Source organism: Ovis aries, chromosome 11, assembly GCF_016772045.2.
Source record: "Ovis aries strain OAR_USU_Benz2616 breed Rambouillet chromosome 11, ARS-UI_Ramb_v3.0, whole genome shotgun sequence".
In the NCBI taxonomy this organism is placed as follows: domain Eukaryota; kingdom Metazoa; phylum Chordata; class Mammalia; order Artiodactyla; family Bovidae; genus Ovis; species Ovis aries.
This window is the reverse complement of record NC_056064.1, coordinates 42,848,471-42,869,543: the sequence shown is the minus strand read 5'-3', so window position 1 is coordinate 42,869,543 and position 21,073 is coordinate 42,848,471. Positions and strand designations below refer to the sequence as shown.

General features: G+C 37.8%; 1 protein-coding gene across 50 annotated transcripts in view; it reads left to right on the top strand.

The window, feature by feature from the left end:
- The window catches only part of BRCA1 (BRCA1 DNA repair associated), a 67,590-nt gene that overhangs the window by 29,218 nt on the left and 17,299 nt on the right, over nt 1–21,073 (top strand). For all 50 annotated transcript variants that reach the window (XM_060395679.1, XM_060395659.1, XM_060395687.1 and 47 more), the window contains 5 exons: nt 7,143–7,314; nt 12,426–12,552; nt 14,310–14,494; nt 17,147–17,457; nt 20,578–20,665. In XM_060395679.1, the coding sequence (XP_060251662.1) occupies nt 7,143–7,314; nt 12,426–12,552; nt 14,310–14,494; nt 17,147–17,457; nt 20,578–20,665 (883 nt within the window). The remainder of the gene's footprint in view (nt 1–7,142; nt 7,315–12,425; nt 12,553–14,309; nt 14,495–17,146; nt 17,458–20,577; nt 20,666–21,073) is intronic.

Sequence of the window (21,073 nt, the reverse complement as noted above, 5' to 3'; positions counted from 1 at the left end):
TTCACTCTGTATAATAGGCTCCAGTTTCATCCACCTCATTAGAACTGATTCAAATGCATTCTTTTCAATAGCTAAGTCATATTCCATTGAGTATTTGTACCACGACTTTCTTATCCATTCATCTGCCGATGGACATCTAGGTTGCTTCCATGTCCTAGCTATTGTAAACAAGTATTGTAAGTGCTGCGATGAACATTGGGGTACACATGTCTCTTTAAATTCTGGTTTCCTCAGTGTGTATGCCCAGCAGTGGGATTGCTGAGTCATATGGCAGTTCTATTTTCAGTTTTATAAGGAATTTCCACACTGTTCTACAGAGTGGCTGTACTAGCTTGCATTCCCACCAACAGTATAAGAGGGTTCCCGTTTCTCCACACCCTCTCCAGCATTTATTTTTTGTAGACTTTTAGATAGCAGCCATTCTGACTGGTGTGAGATGGTACCACATTGTGGTTGTGATTGAGCATCTTTTCATGTGTTTGTTAGCCAATTATATGTCTTCTTGGGAGAAATGTCTGTTTAGTTCTTTGGCCCATTTTTTGATTGGGTTGACAATCAGTTTGATTGGGTTGACAGTTATTTTTCTGGTATTGAGCTGCATGAGCTGCTTGTATATTTTTGAGATTAATTCGTTGTCAGTTGCTTCATTTCCTATTATTTTCTCTCATTCTGAAGCCTGCCTTTTCACCTTGCTTATAATTTCCTTTGTTGTGCAAAAGCTTTTACGTTTGATTAGGTCCCATTTGTTTGTTTTTATTTTCACAACTCTGGGAGTTGGGTCGTAGAGGATCTTGCTGTGGTTTATGTCAGAGTGTTTTGCCTATGTTTTCCTCTAGGAGTTTTATAGTTTCTGGTCTTACATTTAAATCTTTAATCCATTTTGAATTTATTTTTGTGTATGGTGTTAAAAAGTGTTCTAGTTTCATTTTTTACAGGTGGTTGACCAGTTTTCCCAGTACCACTTGTTAAAGAGATTGCTTTTTCTCCATTGTATATTTTCCCTGGTGACTCAGATGGTAAAGCATCTGACCGCAATGCGGGAGACCCGGAGTTCGATCCCTGGGTTGGGAAGATACCCTGGAGAAGGCAGTGGCAACCCACTCCAGTATTGCCTGGAAAATGCCATGGACAGAGGACCCTGGTAGGCTGCAGTTCATGGGGTCGCAAAGAGTCGGACACGACTGAGCGCCTTCACTTTCTTTCTTTCTTTGTCAAAGATAAGGTGTCCATAGGTGCGTGGATTTATCTCTGGGCTTTCTATTTTGTTCCACTGATCTATATTTCTGTTTTTGTGCCAGTACTGTACTGTCTTGATGACTGTAGCTTTGTAGTATAGTCTGAAGTCAGGCAGGTTGATTCTTCCAGTTCCATTCTTCTTTCTCAAGATTGCTTTGGCTCTTCCATACAGATTTTGAAATTATTTGTTCTAGTTCTGTGAAAAATACTGTTGGTAGCTTGATAGGGATTGCATTGAATCTATAGGTTGCTTTGAGTAGTATACTCATTTTCACTATATTGATTCTTCCAATCCATGAACATGGTTTATTTCTCCATCTGTTTGTGTCATCTTTGATTTCTTTCATCAGTGTTTTATAGTTTTCTGTATATAGGTCTTTTGTTTCTTTAGGTAGATTTATTCCCAAGTATTTTATTCTTTTTGTTGCAGTGGTGAATGGGATTGTTTCTTTAATGTCTCTTTCTGTTTTTTCATTGTTAGTTTATAGGAATGCAAGGGATTTCTGTGTATTAATTTTATATTCTGCAACTTTACTATATTCATTGATTAGCTTTAGTAATTTTCTGGTGGTGTCCTTAGGGTTTTCTATGTAGAGGATCATGTCATCTCCAAACAGTGAGTTTTACTTCTTCTTTTCTAATATGGATTCCTTTTGTTTCTTTTTCTTCTCTGATTGCTGTGGCTAAGACTTCCAAAACTATGTTGAATAGTAGTGGTAAGAGTGGGCGCCCTTGTCTTGTTCCTTACTTTAGGGGAAATGCTTTCCATTTTTCGCCATTGAGGCTAATGTTTGCTGTGGGTTTATCGTATATGGCTTTTATTATGTTGAGGTATGTTCCTTCTTTGCCTGCTTTCTGGAGAGTTTTTATTATAAATGGGCGTTGAATTTTGTCAAAGGCTTTCTCTGCATCTACTGAGGTAATTGTATGGTTTTTATTTTCAGTTTGTTAATGTGATGTGTCACATTGATTGATTTGTGAATATTGAAGAATCCTTGCATTCCTGGGATAAAGCCCACTTGGTCATGATGTATGATCTTTTTAATATGTTGTTGGAATCTGTTTGCTAGAATTTGTTGAGGATTTTTGCATCTATTTTCATCAGTAATATTGGCCTGTAGTTTTCTTTTTTTGTGGCATCTTTGTCTGGTTTTGGTATTAGTGTGATGGTGGCCTCAGAATGAGTTTAGGAGTTTACCTTCCTCTGCAATTTTCTGAAAGAGTTTGAGTAGGATAGGTGTTAACTCTTCTCTAAATTTTTGGTAGAATTCACCTGTGAAGTCATCTGGTCCTGGACTTTTGTTTGTTGGAAGATGTTTGATTATAGTTTCAATTTCTGTGCTTGTGATGGGTCTGTTAAGATTTTCTATTTCTTCCTGGTTCAGTTTTGGAAGGTTATACTTTTCTAAGAACTCATCCATTTCTTCCAAGTTGTCCATTTTATTGGCATATAGTTGCTGATAGTAGTCTCTTATGATCCTTTTTATTTCTGTGTTTGTTGTCATTTCTCCCTTTTCACTTCTAATTTTATTGATTTGATTCTTCTCCCTTTTTTTCTTGATGAGTCTGGCTAATGGTTTGCCTATTTTATTTATCTTCTCAAAGAACCAGTTTTTGGTTTTGTTGATTTTTGTTATAGTCTCCTTTGTTTCTTTTTCATTTATTTCTGCTCTGATTTTTATGATTTCTTTCCTTCTACTAACCCTGGGGCTCTTAATTTCTTCTTTGTCTAGTTGCTATAGGTGTAAAGTTAGGTTATTTATTTGATTTTTTCTCTTGTTTCTTGAGGTAAGCTTGTATTGCTATGAACCTTCCCTTTAGCACTGCTTTTACTGAATCCCATAGGTTTGGGGTCATCGTGTTTTCATTTCCATTTGTTTTTATGCATATTTTGATTTCTTTTTTATTTCTTCCATGATTTGTTGGTTATTCAGAAGCATGTTGTTTAGCCTCCATGTTTGTATTTTTAGCGATTTTTTTTCCTGTAGTTGACATCTAATCTTACCGCATTATGATCAGAGAAAAGATGCTTGAAGTGATTTCAATTTTTTTTAATTTACCAAGGCCTTAATATTGTTTTTACTATGTCACTAAATTTTCTTCAGTGAAAATTGAATTGAGGGTTGAATATGAGGGTTTCAGGGAAAAATATACAGTTTGCTATCATGTATAGCTCTTTATCTTGATAACTAAATAATTTGCTCATATCCCCAGTGACTTCCTTAGTATGGAATTTTGGTGTTTGACACATTATTAATTGTTCTTTAGAAAGACTGAACCAAGCTGTGCTCTTCGAGCCCTGGTAATACTTGGTAGCCCCCATTTTCCTATACTTTGGCCAGCACTGGGTAGTATCCAGTTTTAAACTTCTAAGTCTTGGCATCGCTCTGAGGACTGTAGGTAGAGGACTTGTCTTATTTTGGCCTGTTTTCTACATGGAGCAAATCCCTCTAGGACTGAAGCCTTCTGGAGTCAGACCACTGCCTGTTCTGTGCCTGAACTGTTGCCAATATTCTCCACTTCTGCAGGATTGCCATGGTGACTAAATTCATGAAAGGATTCAGGAGGTCTTTTCTTTTTTATCTTTTTTGGCCATGCTGTGGGGCTTGCAGGATCTCAGTTCCTCAACTGGGGGTCAAACCTGTGCCCGCTGCAATGCAAGGATAGTCTTAACCACTGAACCACCAAGGAATTCCCTAGGAAGACTTTTCTCTGTTTGCAATTCCTATGATCTTTTCTGGGTGTGGGTTTGGGGCTCTGTCAACATGGCTTTCGCCTTTTTATACCTTATGTTTTAGAGTTATGTCTGGTTTCTGATTCCATCTGCTTTAGCCGTATTGTAGAATATATGACATTCAATAAACTAAACTATCTCCTTGTTTTTTATATTTCTGATCTTACTCCTAGAGATGTATCTGTTTGTTCAAGATTCATTTTGTGAAGTTTTTATCAAGCATCTACCCAAAATAGAGCCAAAGTCAGATTTCAGGGCTAACTTAAATCTAGAGTACTGCCAACAAGCAAAATGGTTGAAGTGGGATCTTTTCCCAAAGTCTGTTTATACAGAACTGGGGGGATGTATTTAGGGGATAAATGCTAATTCAGTATCATTAGTGTCTGTTCTTTATCAAAGGCTGATTAACTAAATTCATTAATTCATGTCTGCATTAAATACTTATTAAATGCTTTGTCTGCTGGGTGTTTTGAATACAAGAAGCTTAAGGAAAGATTGTTCCCATCTCGGAGAGTCAGGTATTGCACTTTGGAATACTAATATATTAGCAATATAAATGAAGTAGAGTGAGGAATTATGTTCCTGATAGGAGATGTATTATTAGTAGGGACTTCCAAAGGAGATAGTCAAGCTGGACCTTAAAAAATGAGAAGAATTTTTTTCCAGGTAGGAAGAGAAGGGAGGCAGTAAATCAAGGCACAGACACAGAAGCATGAAATGCCCAGGAAGCACAAAATTGTGACTGGAAAATAGGGCATATGTGGTGGTTTAGGGAGAAGTAAGAGAAGATCAGAGTATGAAGGCCTATTTTGAATGCTGTACTTAGGAATTTATCATGAGAGCAGTAACAAATAATAATTATATAGTATTCAGAAAGTGTTAACTTATTATCTGAGCAGTGGTGAACTACTAAGTTCCTAACTGGAGAAGGAGAGATATGATAAACATGGCTTTTAGGGAACCTTAGCTGTGAAAGTGAAAGTAGAGATCAGAGTAGCAGAGTAGAAATAGATAAGAAAAGTAGGACTAATTCAAGAAACATAAGAATTCTGATCAGGAAAACTTGGTAACCAATTTGGGTTTAGTCTGCCAAATATATCTGTCCAGTTGCCTATAGGGGAACTTGTCCAAGTTATGAAGTAATTGTTTTGGAAAAACCTAAAGGAAAGTTATCTACCTATTATTCTCCCATTACTGTTAATATTTTCTGATTTTCTAACCTATTTAATGGCCACAGAAGTTAGAGGTGATGACCATGACAGTAGTGACCAATAGAGGTCCTGAACCTCATCTGATACCTGCGATTTCATCCCAGATTTCTGCAGTGAGCCCTTGACTAGGAGGATCCAATCAATGATGGAACTACTCAGAAGCACCACGTGGTGGCAATGGTGCTACTGTGGACACTCTGGCAGCACTGCAGTCTCAGGGTAGCAGTAGAAGCCTTTGTGGAGCAGGGAATACATTTACCAGTCATAAAAACCTCCTAAAAACTGTGAATTCAGTGTAGCAGGGGAAAGTAGATGACTTGTTTTTAGTAGAGAGCAAAGTCATTTGCAAGGATCTGAAGAAGAAACAGGGTGAAGTAATTTGTATTTCCCCAGGGTTTGCTGGCAGCCATACGTGCTCCTTCTAAAAGTAATGAAGAAACGTGTATTTTGTGACTTCCCTGGTGGTACAGTAGATGAGAATCCACCTGCCAGTGTAGGGTTTGATCCCTGGCCCTGGAAGATTCCACATGCCACACAGCTGCTGAGCCCATGCTCTAGAGCTCACGAGCCACAACAAACCAAGCCCACACACTGCAACTACAGGAGCCCATGTGCCCTAGAGCCCATGCTCCACAACAAGAGAAGCCACTGCAATGAGAAGCCTGTACACTGAAACTAGAAAAAGCCCTCACGTAGCAAAGAAGACCCCACTCAACTAAAAATAAATTTTAAAAAGTCTTTAACAGAAAATAAATATGTATTTTGGAGAGCGCCTTACTTACCTGATACTTTGCTAATCAAAAACCTTAGACTAAGCAGGTTTCTTCTTCATCTGGAGAAATAAACATCAGGAGCCCCATAAGCAAGAGGAGCCTGTTATCTTGAGTTGAAAACAGTAACGGCTTACAGGCTTTCTGGGGGCTTTTTCTGTGGGCCCCTTTCTTCTAGCAGGTTCTTCTTGGCAATGGATCTTTAGGTACCCTGTCACTGTCTAGAATGGCAGCACCACGAGGGCTGTATCCCCAGCCTATGACAGTGCCTGGCATATAATAGGTGGTCAGCAAATAGTTAAATGAACAAATAGATAAGTTAATGAGTTAACTCTGTGCTCTTCCTGTTAGAGATAAATGTTCAAAGAATCCCCGAAAAGGAAGAGACCTCACAAGCCAGAAGTCAGACATTTTTGTATGGACTAACTCTTATGCTAATTTTTTTAATGTTAAACAGTAGTCTTTATTTTTACACAAAGCAGTATAAAATGAGGTAGTTCTTCAATGTGTGACTTGGAGCTCGAAAATCCACCCTGAGTGTGAAAGAGCAACCCTTTGCGACCCCATGGACTGTAGCCCTCTAATCTCCTCTGTCCATGGGATTTCCCAGGCAAGAATACTGAAATGGGTTGCCATTTCCTTCTCCAATCATGCTAACTGTAAATACCAAAAGTATTTAAGTACCTTAATTATTTATTTACTCCCTAGCATTAAAAGAAAATAACTAACTTCAAAAGACCATCACCATTGGGAATTTCCTGAAGATTCAATGGTTAAGACTCTAAGCTTCCACTGCAGGGGGGCATGGGTTCGATTCCTGGTTGAGGAACTAAGATCTTGCATGCCCTGCAGCGTGGCCAAATAATTAAAAAAAATTTTTTTAAAGACATCACAGTTGGGACTTCCCTGGCAGTCCAGTGGTTAAGACTCTGCACTTCCACTGCTAGGGGAAACTTGAGAGGGTTTGAGGAATTTTTCTTCCTCCTCTAACATTGTTTTGAAATAATTTCATGGGCATTAATTGTGTGAATATGGTCAAATTAAAAGGTGTTCAGCCAGAACTCATAATTCCATACGAGGTGATTTCAGTTCCCATGCTAAAATTAATTGGTTTGACATATTCTTGCTTTCTGGCAAGTTTCTATTGTAAAAGCATGTGACTTTTTTGGTTTTATTTTCTCTTGTCTGCAGCAGAGGGATACCATGCAAGATAACCTTCTAAAGCTCCAGCAGGAAATGGCCGAGCTGGAAGCTGTGTTAGAGCAGCACGGGAGCCAGCCTTCCCACAGCTCTGCTTCCCTCACAGCTGATTCTCGTGGCCCAGAGCACCTGCTAAATCTAGAGCAAGACACATCAGAAAGAGGTTTGTAATACTGGCCAATCTCTGTTACCTTAAGCAAAATTCTTCCCTCTCTAAGCCTTTATCTTTCTGAAAGGTATGAACCCAGCACCAGTATTTTATGATCTTTGCTCAGCATGTATTTGCTGAGTCACGTGGTGAGAAATCTTAGAGCCTTACTTACAGTTCCTGCTTACAACTAATTTGCCATTCAGAGGGACCAAGAGTGTTAGTAAGGGTTGCTTTCTGACTACCCACAGTAAGAAAATGCCATGGGGCTGCCCACAGGGACCTGAATGTCATGGGGCAGGCTGGAAATAGGTGACCCCATAATTTTAGAAAACTTTCTAAAAACCACTCAGACTTACTTCTATAACACTGGTGTCAGATCACAAAACTCTATTTAATGTACTTTTTGGTTTGTAGAGAGAGATGTCTATACATACTTCATGAGCTTTCCAGTTGGCTCAAGGGTAAAGAATCCACCTGCCAATGCAGGAGACAAAGAGATGCAGGTTTGATCCCTGGGTCAGGAAGATCCTCTGGAGAAGGAGATGGCAATCCACTCCAGTATGCTTGCCTGGGAAGTCCCCTGGGCAGAGGAGCCTTGCAGGCTGCAGTCCATGGGGTCACAAGAGTAGGACACGATTTACGTACTTTAGGAACTGCACCTTGATCCACAGAAAGCCCAATTATGCATGAATGTTATCACCAAGACAAGAGGAGGCATTTGGAGTAACCGGGCAGGTAGAGTTGTTCTGAGTTGGAAGAAGTGAGCACTAACCTGAGGAATAACCTCACATAAATGAAAGTGAGATGAAAATTTGAATTTTAATTGGAAAAGGCCTGTGAAAGACAACATATCAGTCATTGTTCTAAATAGAAGCAAATATGTAGACACACAGATAAAATGCCAGACACAAGCCTGGGTCCTAGGGGAGAGCTGGTGCTTAGGAACTGGCAGGTATGGTGGGCCCTCCCACAGTGCTTTTTACAGCTACCTCAGTGATAGCTGTCTAGCTAACTTAGTGTTAAAGTCCCTTCTTCATTGCTCCTTTCATCAGTGCTACAGGGGCCAAAGGGCCTTCATTTGAGTCTTTCTAGGAACTCTACTCTTAATTATTCAGTAGAGTCGCCTTGATTGTAGAGTGTGCCTTGCAGTGTTTTTATGTTCAGAAACAGTAAGTAGCTCGTGCATGAGAAGCTAGGAACTCTGTTGCTATGGCAGTGGTTCCAAATGTATTTCCTTAAATACGTTCTTTGTAACTTTATCTTCATTCAGTTCACCTCCCAGATAACGAAGCCCCAAATCTCAAACCCATCACAATTCTCTTTGATGCTTTCACCATCTTCAGTCTAAAACAGATGACTTTCAATTTTAGTGCACCAGAGACAAAATGTTATTGTCTGGTTTTGAATATGTCTGTAAATTTGTTATCTCATCTTTGTGGGAAGGGTGTTTATTTTTTCCTGAAGATCTGTACACAAAAATTTTTTTTTTTCAAATTTGGTATAGTTTTATATATTCTGTTTTACTATGAATTTGACAAACTGAAAATTTCTTCCGAATCTCTATATAAAACATTTTTCTTTCGAGAAAGCTTTTATTCTATCCTTTGTAATAAACGTATTCATTGGTCTGCTTTCTTATGAAATTATAACATCTTCAGAAGGTAGTGGGTAAATGTTGAGAGGAGGGGAAGAGAGGATTATGAGAAGATCCCCGTTAAAAAAAAAAGTTCCAACTCCACAGGGAGTGTCTGCCATGACCACTTTTGTTTGCATAACTTGAATACGTTGTTCAAAATGCTGAAATGCTACTTCTCAGGATCACCCATAAACACAGTATTTTTTAATCGTGATTTTTAAGTCTCTTGATTTTTCCAGCCCCATTTTACCCTGTTAGACTGTTACTTTTTTTCTTTTTTTTTTAGACTGTTACTTTTTTTCATAGCCCTTATTAACTTTTAACAATATCTAATTTGTCTTGCATATTGTTTAGAGTTCCTTATTACCTCCCACTAGAATATAAGATCCATGCGGGCAGAGAACCCTTACACCTGTGCCTGGAACACAGTAGGTACTCAATAAATATATATTTTTTTAATATATTTATTTATTTGGCTGTGTTGGGTCTTAGTTTCAGCAACAAAGTTGTGGCACACAGGCTTTCTAGTTATGGCTCATGAGAGCATGTAGGACCTTAGTTACTTCACCCTGACCAGGGATCAAACCTACGTCCCCCCTTGTTGTAAGGTAGATTCTCAGCCACTGGACCACCAGGGAAGTCCCCTCAATGAATATTTTAATTCACTTGATTAAAACTCTGAAGCCCAGAGACTTCTCTGGTAGTTCAATGGCTAAGACTACACTCCTAACACAGGGGACCTGGATTCAATCCTTGGTCAGGGAACTAGATCCCACATGCCACAACCAAAGATCCTGCTTGCCACAGCTAAGACCCAGCACAGCCAAGTAATAAATATTAAAACAAATAGAAAACAAAACTCTGAAGCCCACTCTAGAGTTACTGAAAGAAAATTTCTGGATATGGATTTTGGAGTTTTGTGGCTTTAGTTCTGAAACATTTTGAGCATCAACTTAATAGCTTAAGTTTTGTGTCTTTTTCCCTCTTAAATTGGTGTGATTCTAACTGAAATTCAAGGAAACTGTTTTTTTTGGCCACAGTGCATGGCATGTGGGATCTTACTTCCCCTACCAGGGATCAAACCCACGTCCCCTGCATTGGAACACGCAGCTTCTTAATCCTGGGAAAAGTTCTATTTACCTTCAGCTGTATTAAAATAACTTGTTTTTTAAATAAATGTTTTATTTTTGAATAACTTTAGATTTCCTGGAAAGGAGCAATGATAGTACGGAGAGTTCCTGCAGGAACTCTTACCCCTTACCTAGTTTCAGGTTCTCCTAATGTTGTCTTACATTACCATGGTACAATTGTCAAGACTAAGAAATCAACATTAGTACATTACTAGCAGTGAATGAAACTCAACTTATTAGATTTCACAAGTTTTTATTTAAGATTCAGTATTTTTAAGGATGATGAAAGCCCCCTTCCTAAGGTCTTTATATCAAACGTCCTGTCCTCAGCCTATATCTGCCCTACTGTTTATCTAAGGGTCATCCCCAAGTCTACATAATATTTTTGTGCAAATGTGTATTCTTAACCATTATAAATTATGTGTACTTCCCAGGTAAAGCTATTTCATACCATGCACTTTGCTTTTTTTTTTTTTTTTTTTGCTTTTTGTTTTCCTCCTGGATTACCTGTCATTCGTAAAGCAAACATTAGCATTTGAAACATCATAGTCTGTTATAGCTGAGATAACTTTCAGACCATCTGATTGTTGTCCTACAGTACATTCATTCGTGGACACTTAGGGCTTATCACAAGTCAGTATCTCTTTCCTCCCTCTTCAATGTCTTTTCCTTTCATTCTTCCCAATACTTTGCAACAATGCTTATTAGTACCTAATAGGCAGTCAGTAAAATTTATTAAATGTTTGGTCTGACCCATACTCCCTACCCATGAAGAATATAACTAATGTTAAGATCTGCAGATGAAGGAATGATTTTGGGGAGATTACAATACTATTCTAATACTTGGGCACTGGATCCCTGCTTTTATGAAAAAAGGATTAAGGAAAAAGAAGAGCAGAAACATTTTTCCCTGTGTTTTTTTAAGTAATACTGAGTTATTGCATCCTAACTCAGGGTAGCTTATTTTCTTTGTAGTTTGGGCTTTATTGTAGTGAAAAGAGGAACTCATATGTTAACTGTCCAGATGATAGAATGATTTTTAATATCTGTGTTTGTGTCTGAGGCCTTTCCCTTCCCACTCTCTCACTTTAAAAACAACCAAAAAAAAAAACCTTTCCAGTGGTTAATTCTGTTTGTTTCCTTAGAGACTGCACATTACCTTCTATCAGTGATCACCCTATATTTAGGTGGAAAATGATGCCTATATTAAAAACACTTTATTTTCCAGTTGAAAGAAAAACCCGCTGGTTCATGGTTAGACCCTCCTTCGTTTCAGCACCTTACCCCCAGGGTAGGGTTCTTGTGTTCCTAGAAAGGCACAGGTCCAGAAAATATGACTATAAAGGAAACTATAAATAATGTATTTGAGGATTAACTCAGGAAATCAATGATTATTTCCCCCCAGGCTACCCAGTGTCTTAAAAAATAGTTTAATTAATACAGCTCTTTGTTTACATTTTTCTGTCTAGATGTATGGAGTTTGGCTTTCCTAATAAAAGCTCAAAATAAATTACAGTTGTCAGTGACTTTGTAATGGATAGAAGGCATTTGTAATTTTTAAGTATTTGTTTTTGCTTTTTAAATATTTCTGCCTTTAAGCCACTTTCTAGAAAGAAGTGGTACAATAATACATTTGGAGGAATTAATAAATAAAAAGGATGTACTAACATGCCAGAACTTTGCCTTGGGTCTCTTCTGTGTTTTTTCCTTTCTTGCACCAGTTCATCATTAGTTCCATATATTACTTCTAGGTTCCTTATCAGTGGGCACCTTGAGTTTTTCATTTGTATTGGTTTTTCAGTTTATTATTTTCTTAATAATTGAAAATGTGAAGCAAAATGTCACCTCTTTTTTCTTTCTCATCTAACCCCTCCCTGTTGTTTCCACACACATGTAGAAGCTTAAACCCCATCCTATACAATCTTTGATGTGGAGGCAAATAGGGATGGAAGAGGGATGTGCTTTGTGCTTTCTAGTACTTTCTCTTCCCTATTATATGAGAGGATTTGAGTGTAGTTTGCAGCAGAGATAAAAATTCATTTCCTATTCTTTTTCTTTATCATTCAGGGTCAAAAAATATAAATATATGATTTTTTCAACCTTGTCTCAGCTGGGTATCTTTATTTACCCAGTTTTAAAGTGTTCCTTTTTATTGTCATTATTATTTTTTAGTCATTTAGTTCCATTTGGTGCAGTATTGCTTATGTTTATATAATTCTGTCTGGTATACCTGTTTAAAAACCAATTTGATTGTCACAGATTGCTGCTTTTGAAAAAAATCAATAATCTCGCCTAAATGATCACCATCAAGACAAAGCAGTAAAGTTGATTTCTTTGTTTTCTCATTCCACTTAAAGCAATATTAACTTCAGAGAAAAGTAGAGACTGTTCTAGAAGCCAGAATCCTGAAAGCCTGTCTGCTGACAAGTTTCCAGTATCTCTGGATAGTTCTACCAATAAAAATAAAGAACCAGGAATGGAAAGGTAAGAAGTAATAAATGTCAAGTCTGGGACACTGAATAGCACCTGTACTGACATTAAACTCTTACTGTTAATTTTTTTTTTGCCATACTTTCTCTAGGTTTTTGTACATAGACATTTCTAACCTCTCATTGCCCTAGGACACTTCTTTTGTTTAATTTCATGTTGGCTTTTTGGACCTATACCAGGCATGAGCTAGAACATGAGGCATGTACAGTAGATCTACCCTTTCTCAATGTTGGAATAAAATAGAGAACTAGTGAGGGGTGGGAGGGAAGGAGGTTCAAGCGTGGGGATATATGATTCACTTCGTTGTGCACCAGAAACTAGCAACAGTGTAAAGCAATTATACTTCAATTTAAAAATTATTTAAAAATATATATGTGTGTGTGTGTGTGTGTGTGTGTGTGTATAAAACTAAAGCCTCAGTAAGCCTGGAGGCTGAAGGTAGATTTCTCTAAGGCCATACTTGCCCTCATTGAAGTTTTTGCCTTCCTAGAAAAAGTTTAGCTACTGATTTACCCCAGTAAATATTCAGAATATTTTTCAGAGATTTTATTCACATCACTATTGATATAAGACTATGAAACACTACCTAGTTTTAAAAGTACCTTCATTTGATCTTAATAACAGTGAAAATAAAAGGACAAGTTCTAGACTGTTATTCCAAATTGATAGTCCAGGAAAGAGTCTCAGAACTGATAGAATCACACATCTCACCACTCCAGGAAAGAAAGGGAATTCATACGTATGGAGCTTCTACCAAATATACGTCTATTTCCACTTATCTAACTGGGAATAGTGACATATTGTCAATAATGTAATCACATCATCTTTTCCAAACCTCTTGAACTGAACTGAGGATATATTTTTGAGGCTGGGATGCTGGCCTGGTGGCTGTGATAGAGCACTGAACCCGTGTTTAGAGGTAATGACCTCATTGCCATGCTTTATCCAATTGAGCTAATCACCCATTTAATATTTAGATGAAATATTCCACTTCCTCCTTCCCCACCCCAGTATACCCTCCTGAGACTTCTATTAAAGAACCTACACATTGATTGAACTTCCTCCCTCTACTAGACTCTTGAGCAACAGTTCAGGTCTTGCTCATCTTTAATCTGTGGAGCCTAGCTTTAATGCCTGACTCATAGTAAATACCCAATAATTATTTGAATTAATTATCTGATCTCTGAGGTCCTTTAAATCTGTAGGTAAATATCTTATTCAGCAAAGTTCTAAACACCTGGAAGAGTAGAGTAATTACAACGTGCATATGCTCTTCTAACGATGTTTTCTAGCTGATTTTTGTTTTTAGAGTGATTTTGGACCTTGAAAAGGCAGGAAGTAGGGATGGCTCTGAATTTTGCTAAAATAGGGTAGAAAGAATGAGTGTAACAATGTCAAAATTAATCAATTTTCTATTTTCATGAGAGCTGATTCTCATACATTCATTTGAAATAGTGTCTAGAATGTGAGTGTCAGTGGATAATTTGCTGAAATTTGCTGACATGCTTTTAAACAGCTAGGAGATAAGCTGCCTCAGACCAGCACCTAAGGGGAGATGTTACATGTCAGCCCTGACATGTTGGCAGACATCATGAATCCAGTCTCCTAGCCATCTCTTGTGTTCTCTTTCGCTAGTCATTCCCAATCTTGTGACAGTGAGCTGTTTCACTTATGCCTTGGCTGTTCAGAAAGTGTGATGAGTCCTTTCACAAGCTGCAGCAGTGGTTTTCTGCTTTCTTCCTTTTTTCCAGATCTTCCCCTTCTAAATCCCAGTTGCCGGGTAATAGGTGGTATATGCACAGCTCAAGGAGTCTTCAGGACAGAAACTGCCCATCTCAAAAGAAGCGCATTAATGTTGCTGACATGCAGGAGCAACAACTGGCTAAGTGTGAGGCCCAAGATTTAATGGGGTCTTATTTGCCGAGACAAGATCAAGGTAATATTTCATCTGCTCTGGTGGAGAAAACACTTTTATTTTACTCTGAGTCTTACCTAAAGACATTCTGAGTAAATCAACTTTCTAATGTAGTAGCCTATCATGAATGCATCTGTTATATCTAAACCCGTTAGAAAAATAGCTTGAATGTTAATCCAAGTGGAAAATTATTGCCACTGTTAATCTGTCTACATTGGTTTAACTCTAGCAGTTTTGAGGATGAGAGAGTTCTTGGTACTGCTAAACATTTTACTTCAACTGTTAAATAAGAGTTCTAGGGCCCTAGGGTAAAGTTTTAATCCTGTCTTTTATTGAAAAATGAGTTAGATCTCTAAAGTAAGCTCTTGTTTTATGAATTAATGACTATAAATTGCTATATATCTTATGCCTTATAAATCACTATAACTGAAAGGTGTGCTTTATGGCTTATAAATCAAGGTTTTAATCAGTAAAGAAAGTTTTAAATTAATCCTCAAAAACACATCATCATAAAAGGTGCTCTTAGGCACCTAAATGTATTTAGCCATATTCACTGGGGTCTTTTTAGTAATCTCATACATTCTACTTAGCTGTGCTTACTTGCTGATATAGTGACATTTTCTGAAATGTTTTGGGGATGGTGTATTTTTTTAATTTGGTAATGATAGCTGATAATTTATTGAGTGAAAAATTTAATGATACCATCGTAAGTAGCTGTCTCATTTTCAACCCTTTTTCCTTCCTTACAAAAGTATTAATATGTTCAGTACCAGATGGTTGGAGAATATAAGTAATAAAAAAGCCATTTCAAACTACCTATATTCTTGTCATCAATAATAAAATATGCTATATATCTTTAGGCAGTTTACATAAACTTTAATTTTCTAATAAAAAATCATGATCAGTATTTCTTTGCCATCTTTAATATATCAGGAGCATGTCTTTTTTTTTCTAATTTCAAAACATTTTGATTGTTTTTAGTCAACTATTTGTATTTGGTCCTTTTTTTTTTAAGTTTCACTGATATAGGCAGTGCCAAAATCTTCACAAACAGTCCAAAGATTAAAGTATACATTTGATTATAACTGAAACACTTTTCTGTATACCTGAAACTAATACAATGTTGTCAGCCAACTATACCCCAATATATAAGATAAAAACTTTTTTGAAGTATACATTTGAATCAAAATCATCCCCTAAGAACTAAAATAGATAAATGACAGAAATTATAGAAAGCAGGCTTTATAATATTGCATCTAAGGGATTCTAAGATATAAACATATTTCATGTTAAGACTGAAATAAGGTAGCATCTTAAAAATCAATGGTATCTTAGACTTCCCTGGTGGGTTTGGTAAATAATTTGTCTGCCAGTGCAGGAGACATGGGTTCAGTCCCTGGTCTGGGAAGATCCTACATGCCTTGGAGGAACTAACCCTTTTTACCAGTTATTGGACCTGTCCTCTAGAGCCCAGGAACCACAACAGTAGCCCCCATTCACAGCAAACAGAGAAAAGCCCAAGCGGCAACGAAGACCCAGCACAACCATAAATAAATAAATAAAACATAATTCCTATAAGGAAAAAAATGGTATCTTTAAAAATTTTTAATTTATCTTTAATTGTGGTAAAAAGACATAAAATTTACCTCTTAACCATTTTTAAGAGCTCAGCAATATTAAGTATACTCCAATTATTATGCAGTAGATCTCTAAAATTTTTCATCTTATAAAACAAATTCTGTACCCGTTAAATAGCAACTCCCTTTTCTTCCCCCATTCCCTGGGAGTCAGCATTTTACTTTCTAAGAGTTTAGCTATTCTAGATAGCTCATACAAATGGAATCATGCAGTATTTATCCTTTTGTGACTGACTTCTTTAATTTAGTATACTGTCTTCAACATTCATCCATGTTTGTAGCATGTGACAGGATTTTCTTTAAAAACCATTGTGTGAGGGACTTCTCTGGCAGTCCAGTGGTTAAGACTCCATGCTTCCAATGCAAGGTGTTCGAGTTCTATCCCTGGTCAGGGAACTGGGATCCCACAGGATCCCAGGAACTGGGATCGTCGAGCAGCATGGCCAAGATGAACTAAAAAAAAATTAACACAACTAACAAAAAAACTGTGTGTGTGTGTGTGTGTGTGTGTGTGTGTGTGTATCACATTTTCTTTAGTCATTTATCCATTGAGAGACATTTGGGTTGCTTCCACCTCTTGGCTATTGTGAATAATTCTACAATGAATGTGCATGTGTACATTTCTTTATTTTATTGTAATTCAGTGGAATACGTGATGAGTAAGTACTCCATTGTGATGGATGTGGCATGATTTTTTTAATCTCATTATTGGACTTTTAGTTTGTTTCTAAAGCTTTACTGTTATAAACATTGTTGCAGTGAACCTTCCCATGACTACACTTGTGCAGACCTCTTTAATGTCCTTAGGATACATTTCTATAACTAGAATTGTTGACTGTGAGTATAAACACACAAGGCTTTGCACATCGTGCCAGATTTCCTTTAGAAAAGTTGTCACTTTGCACATCTACCCGGTGTTATTAATGTACCCATTTTTCTCTTACCTTACTTAATCTTTTAAATTCTTAGCAGACTAGATGTTATAATTCAAGATACATGGCCATATAGATTAAACTTCTTTCTTCATTCCTTCCAGAGGGAACCCCTTACCTGAAATCTGGAATCAGCCTCTTCTCTCATGAACCCGAGTCTGATCCCTCTGAAGACAGAGCCCCAGAGCCAGCTCATGTTCACAGCATGCCACCCACAGCCTCTGCACTGAAATTATCCCAATTTCGAGTAGAAGAATCTACCAAGAATCCAGCTGCTGCTCACATTACTAATACTACAGGGTGTAACCTGAGGGAAGAAAGTGTGAGCAAAGAGAAGCCAGAAGTGTTATCTTCAACAGAAAGAAGCAACAAAAGACTTTCTATGGTGGCATCAGGCTTGACCCCAAAAGAACTCGTGAGTGTCTCCATATGTATTTCCCTAACGACCAAGCCTTCATTAACATACTGCAGATGGTTTTAAATGGGTGTTAACTGTAAATAACCTATAGGAAGAAATCTAGCCAACAAGCTCATTTCTATGTAATTTAATTTCCATTTCTAATTTCTAAAAATTTATACCTAGATAAAGCTATAGCATGAGTTATTTTTGTATATATTTACTAAAGGAAATAGTATTAGCAGAAAGATTAGAGTGTTGAGTATGATACAGAGCTTTTTTAATTTTAATTTTCTTTCTATTGAAAAAAACAAGTATAAGGCATCTTTTTCCTACCTGAGTGAACTTACCTGCATGATTAAATTTCAGTTGGTTCTAAGCACATCATCAGATAGTAGCATTTTTCCATTGCTTTTTTTTTTTTTTATCCTGGCTTATTACATTGTTTTGATGTTGTTATACTGTTATGGTAGACTACACACAACATGAAATTTACCTTCTTAACCATTTTTAAGTGTATGGTTCTGTTAGTGATAAGTTTATCACATTGTGCAACCAGTCTCCAGAAGTTTGTTCATCTTGCAAAACTAAAATTCTATACCTATTAAACAATAACACCTCATTCCCCCTGGCATCACCATTCTCCTTCCGTCTCTATGAATTTGACTATTCTTTGTTGTTGTTGTCGAGTCGCTAAGTTGTGTCTGACTGTTTGCAACTCCGTGGATTGCAGCACGCCAGGCTATGCCAGAACACTTCACTATCACCCGGAGTTTGTTCAAACTCGTGTCCATTGAATCAGTGATACCATCCAACCATTTCATCCTCTGCTGTCCTCTTCTCTTCCTGCCCTCAATCTTTTCCAGCATCAGGGTCTTTTTTAATGAGTCAGTTCTTCACATCAGGTGGCCAAAGTATTGGAGCTTCAGCTATTTTCACTGTTGAAAAGATTCAATGCTGCTGCTGCTAAGTCACATCAGTCATGTCCGACTCTGTGTGACCCCATAGACAGAAGCTCACCAGGCTCCTCTGTCCCTGAGATTCTCCAGGCAAGAACACTGGAGTGGGCCACCATTTCCTTCTCCAATGCATGAAAGTGAAAAGTGAAAGTGAATTCGCTCAGTCATGTCCAACTCGACTCTGTGCGACCCCATAGACAGAAGCTCACCAGGCTCCTCCGTCCATGGGATTTTCCAGGCAAGAGTACTGGAGTGGGGTGCCATTGCCTTCTCCGTATACTGAGTGAGTGAAGTGAAGTTGCTCAGCCGTGTCCAACTCTTTGCAACCCCATGGACAGTAGCCTACCAGGCTCTGCAGTCCATGGGATTTTCCAGGCAAGAATACTGGAGTGGGCTGCCATTTCCTTCTCCAAAAAGATTCAATAGTGGATGTCATTTATTGCATGCAGAGAAATGATTCAGTCATTCTTAAATGAGGCCTCCCAGGTGGCATTCATGGTAAAGAACCCACCTGTCAATACAGGAGGCATCAGAGATTCAGGTTCAATCCCTGGATTGGGAAGATCCCTGGAGGAGGGCATGTCAACCCACTCTAGTATTCTTGCCTGGAGAATCACATGGACAGAGGAACCTGGCGAGCTATAGTCCATAGGATCACAAAGAGCTGAACAGCTGAGGCAACGTAGCTTGCACACACTCATTCTTAAATATCTTTCTTGATATATCCTTCCTGGGATAGGAGCCATTTCTCATCCTAGCTTGTTGATAGGTTAGCAGCTGCACCTGATCTCTATGGCCAGACATGTCTCACTACTAAAATGGCAAAAAGTAAGCTATGACTGCCCTAGTAGAGACAGTGAATCTCATCAATAATGCGAGAAGTCTCACCTCATAACCATGTGCCCAGAATAGCTGTTTGCTCTAAAAATTCATACCTATGTCTGATAGTGTTGCTTTTGGTCTTTTGCCAACACATCTAAAATTCTCATTTATTCGTTGAAAATTAGCATTTCTCATTCCTTTGTTTTGTGAGATCAGCTTTTCAGAGGAGGCTAAAATGATGTAATCTTTCTTGCCCTGGGCAATCCTGAACTGCATATTAGATTCTAAGTGGCTTGGGTACTGTTGTCTTTAAACAAGCAAAGAGGAAAACTTTTCAGCTCTATTCAGACTTGCTGAAGTGTGGTAAATTTATTATGAAAGCTTCTGACTGTATTACACATGATTAATTCTGAAGCCCATATTAAGATGATCTTTTCAGCAGTTGCTCTTCTAACTGAACACTGTTTCAAGGCTGGGATTTCAGCAATTAATCAGTTCAGAATTGCTAATGATCCTGGCAGAGGGCAGTAGGAAAAGGGAGAGGATATCATTAACTTCTCCAGTTTGTCTTTTTCAGTGCCCTGTGGCAGTACGGTGAGGCGGCATGAAAGAAAGTTGCTAGGCCTCCACTGCAGTCGTGGCACCCATAAATACTGGCGTGGGTGGCAATGACTAGTCAATGATGACCCTTAGTAAACAAAATTATTTACCAGGCAGTAGCTGCTAATTATGTCAGCTGTGTCCATAATGGATCTGGTTAATTTCTTTTACTGCCTATTGATTTTTTTATTTGGTTGCTAGATAATAGCTCAAAGGCTCTGGATTTCTTTTGAGGCAAGTGTGTGTCTCTTCTAATCCTTCTCCTTAAGAGGAATTGATAGATTTGTACTAACCTTTAGAAGCATCTTGACTTGAATGTTTTGAAACTGTCACCAGGGTGAATCTAGTTCTTTATAAGCCACTTATCTAAGCATAACTTTCTGTATAGGCTAGTTACCCCTCAGTTTATAAAGTATAGACTCATAAATCTAAATTACAATATAAAAGGGTGTCACTCCACAAAGAAACTATCTTAGGGAATCAAATGATATCTGCATATCTGTTATTAAAGGGAAAATTAAAATTATTTTGAATCTTTGGTTATAATTCTATGTCTGTTAGCACAGACTACTTCAGAATTTCTTCCTCTGATTTGTACATAATTTTTATTAAATTACTACTTATTTTGAGACTTCATATTAGAATAAAAAGGGTGTACTTTTGTGAGAAAAAATGGAAATTCAAAACTGGGATAACTAACTCTCAAGCTGTGTACTAGAGGTAATTTGTTATAATGTAATATTTGGTTTGGTTTCAGATGCTTGTGCAGAAATTTGCCAGAAAACATCACGTCACTTTAACTAATCTAATTACTGAAGAGACTACTCATGTCATTATGAAAACAGGTATACCAAGAGCCTTTACAGAATATGCTATATCTGTTGTGTAAAACGACTTCCCTGGTGGCTCAGACGGTAAAGCATTTGTCTACGCGATGCGGGAAACCCGGTTTCGATCCCTGGGTTGGGAAGATCCCTTGGAGAAGGAAATGGCAATCCACTCCAGTACTCTTGCCTAGAAAATCCCATGGACAGAGGAGCCTGATGGGCTACTGTCCATGAGGTCGCAAAGAGTCGGACACGACTGAGCGACTTCATCATGTAATGTTGTGTAAAACTATATGAAGAAATGGGAGTATTTGTTAAGCATAGCATGAATGATCTTCTTCCAGTAGTCAGTTGTTACCTGATAAAAGAAAAATAATAAGTTTTGCTACTTCCTGAACCTCTTTTATTTTGGGTTAATACTGGAGA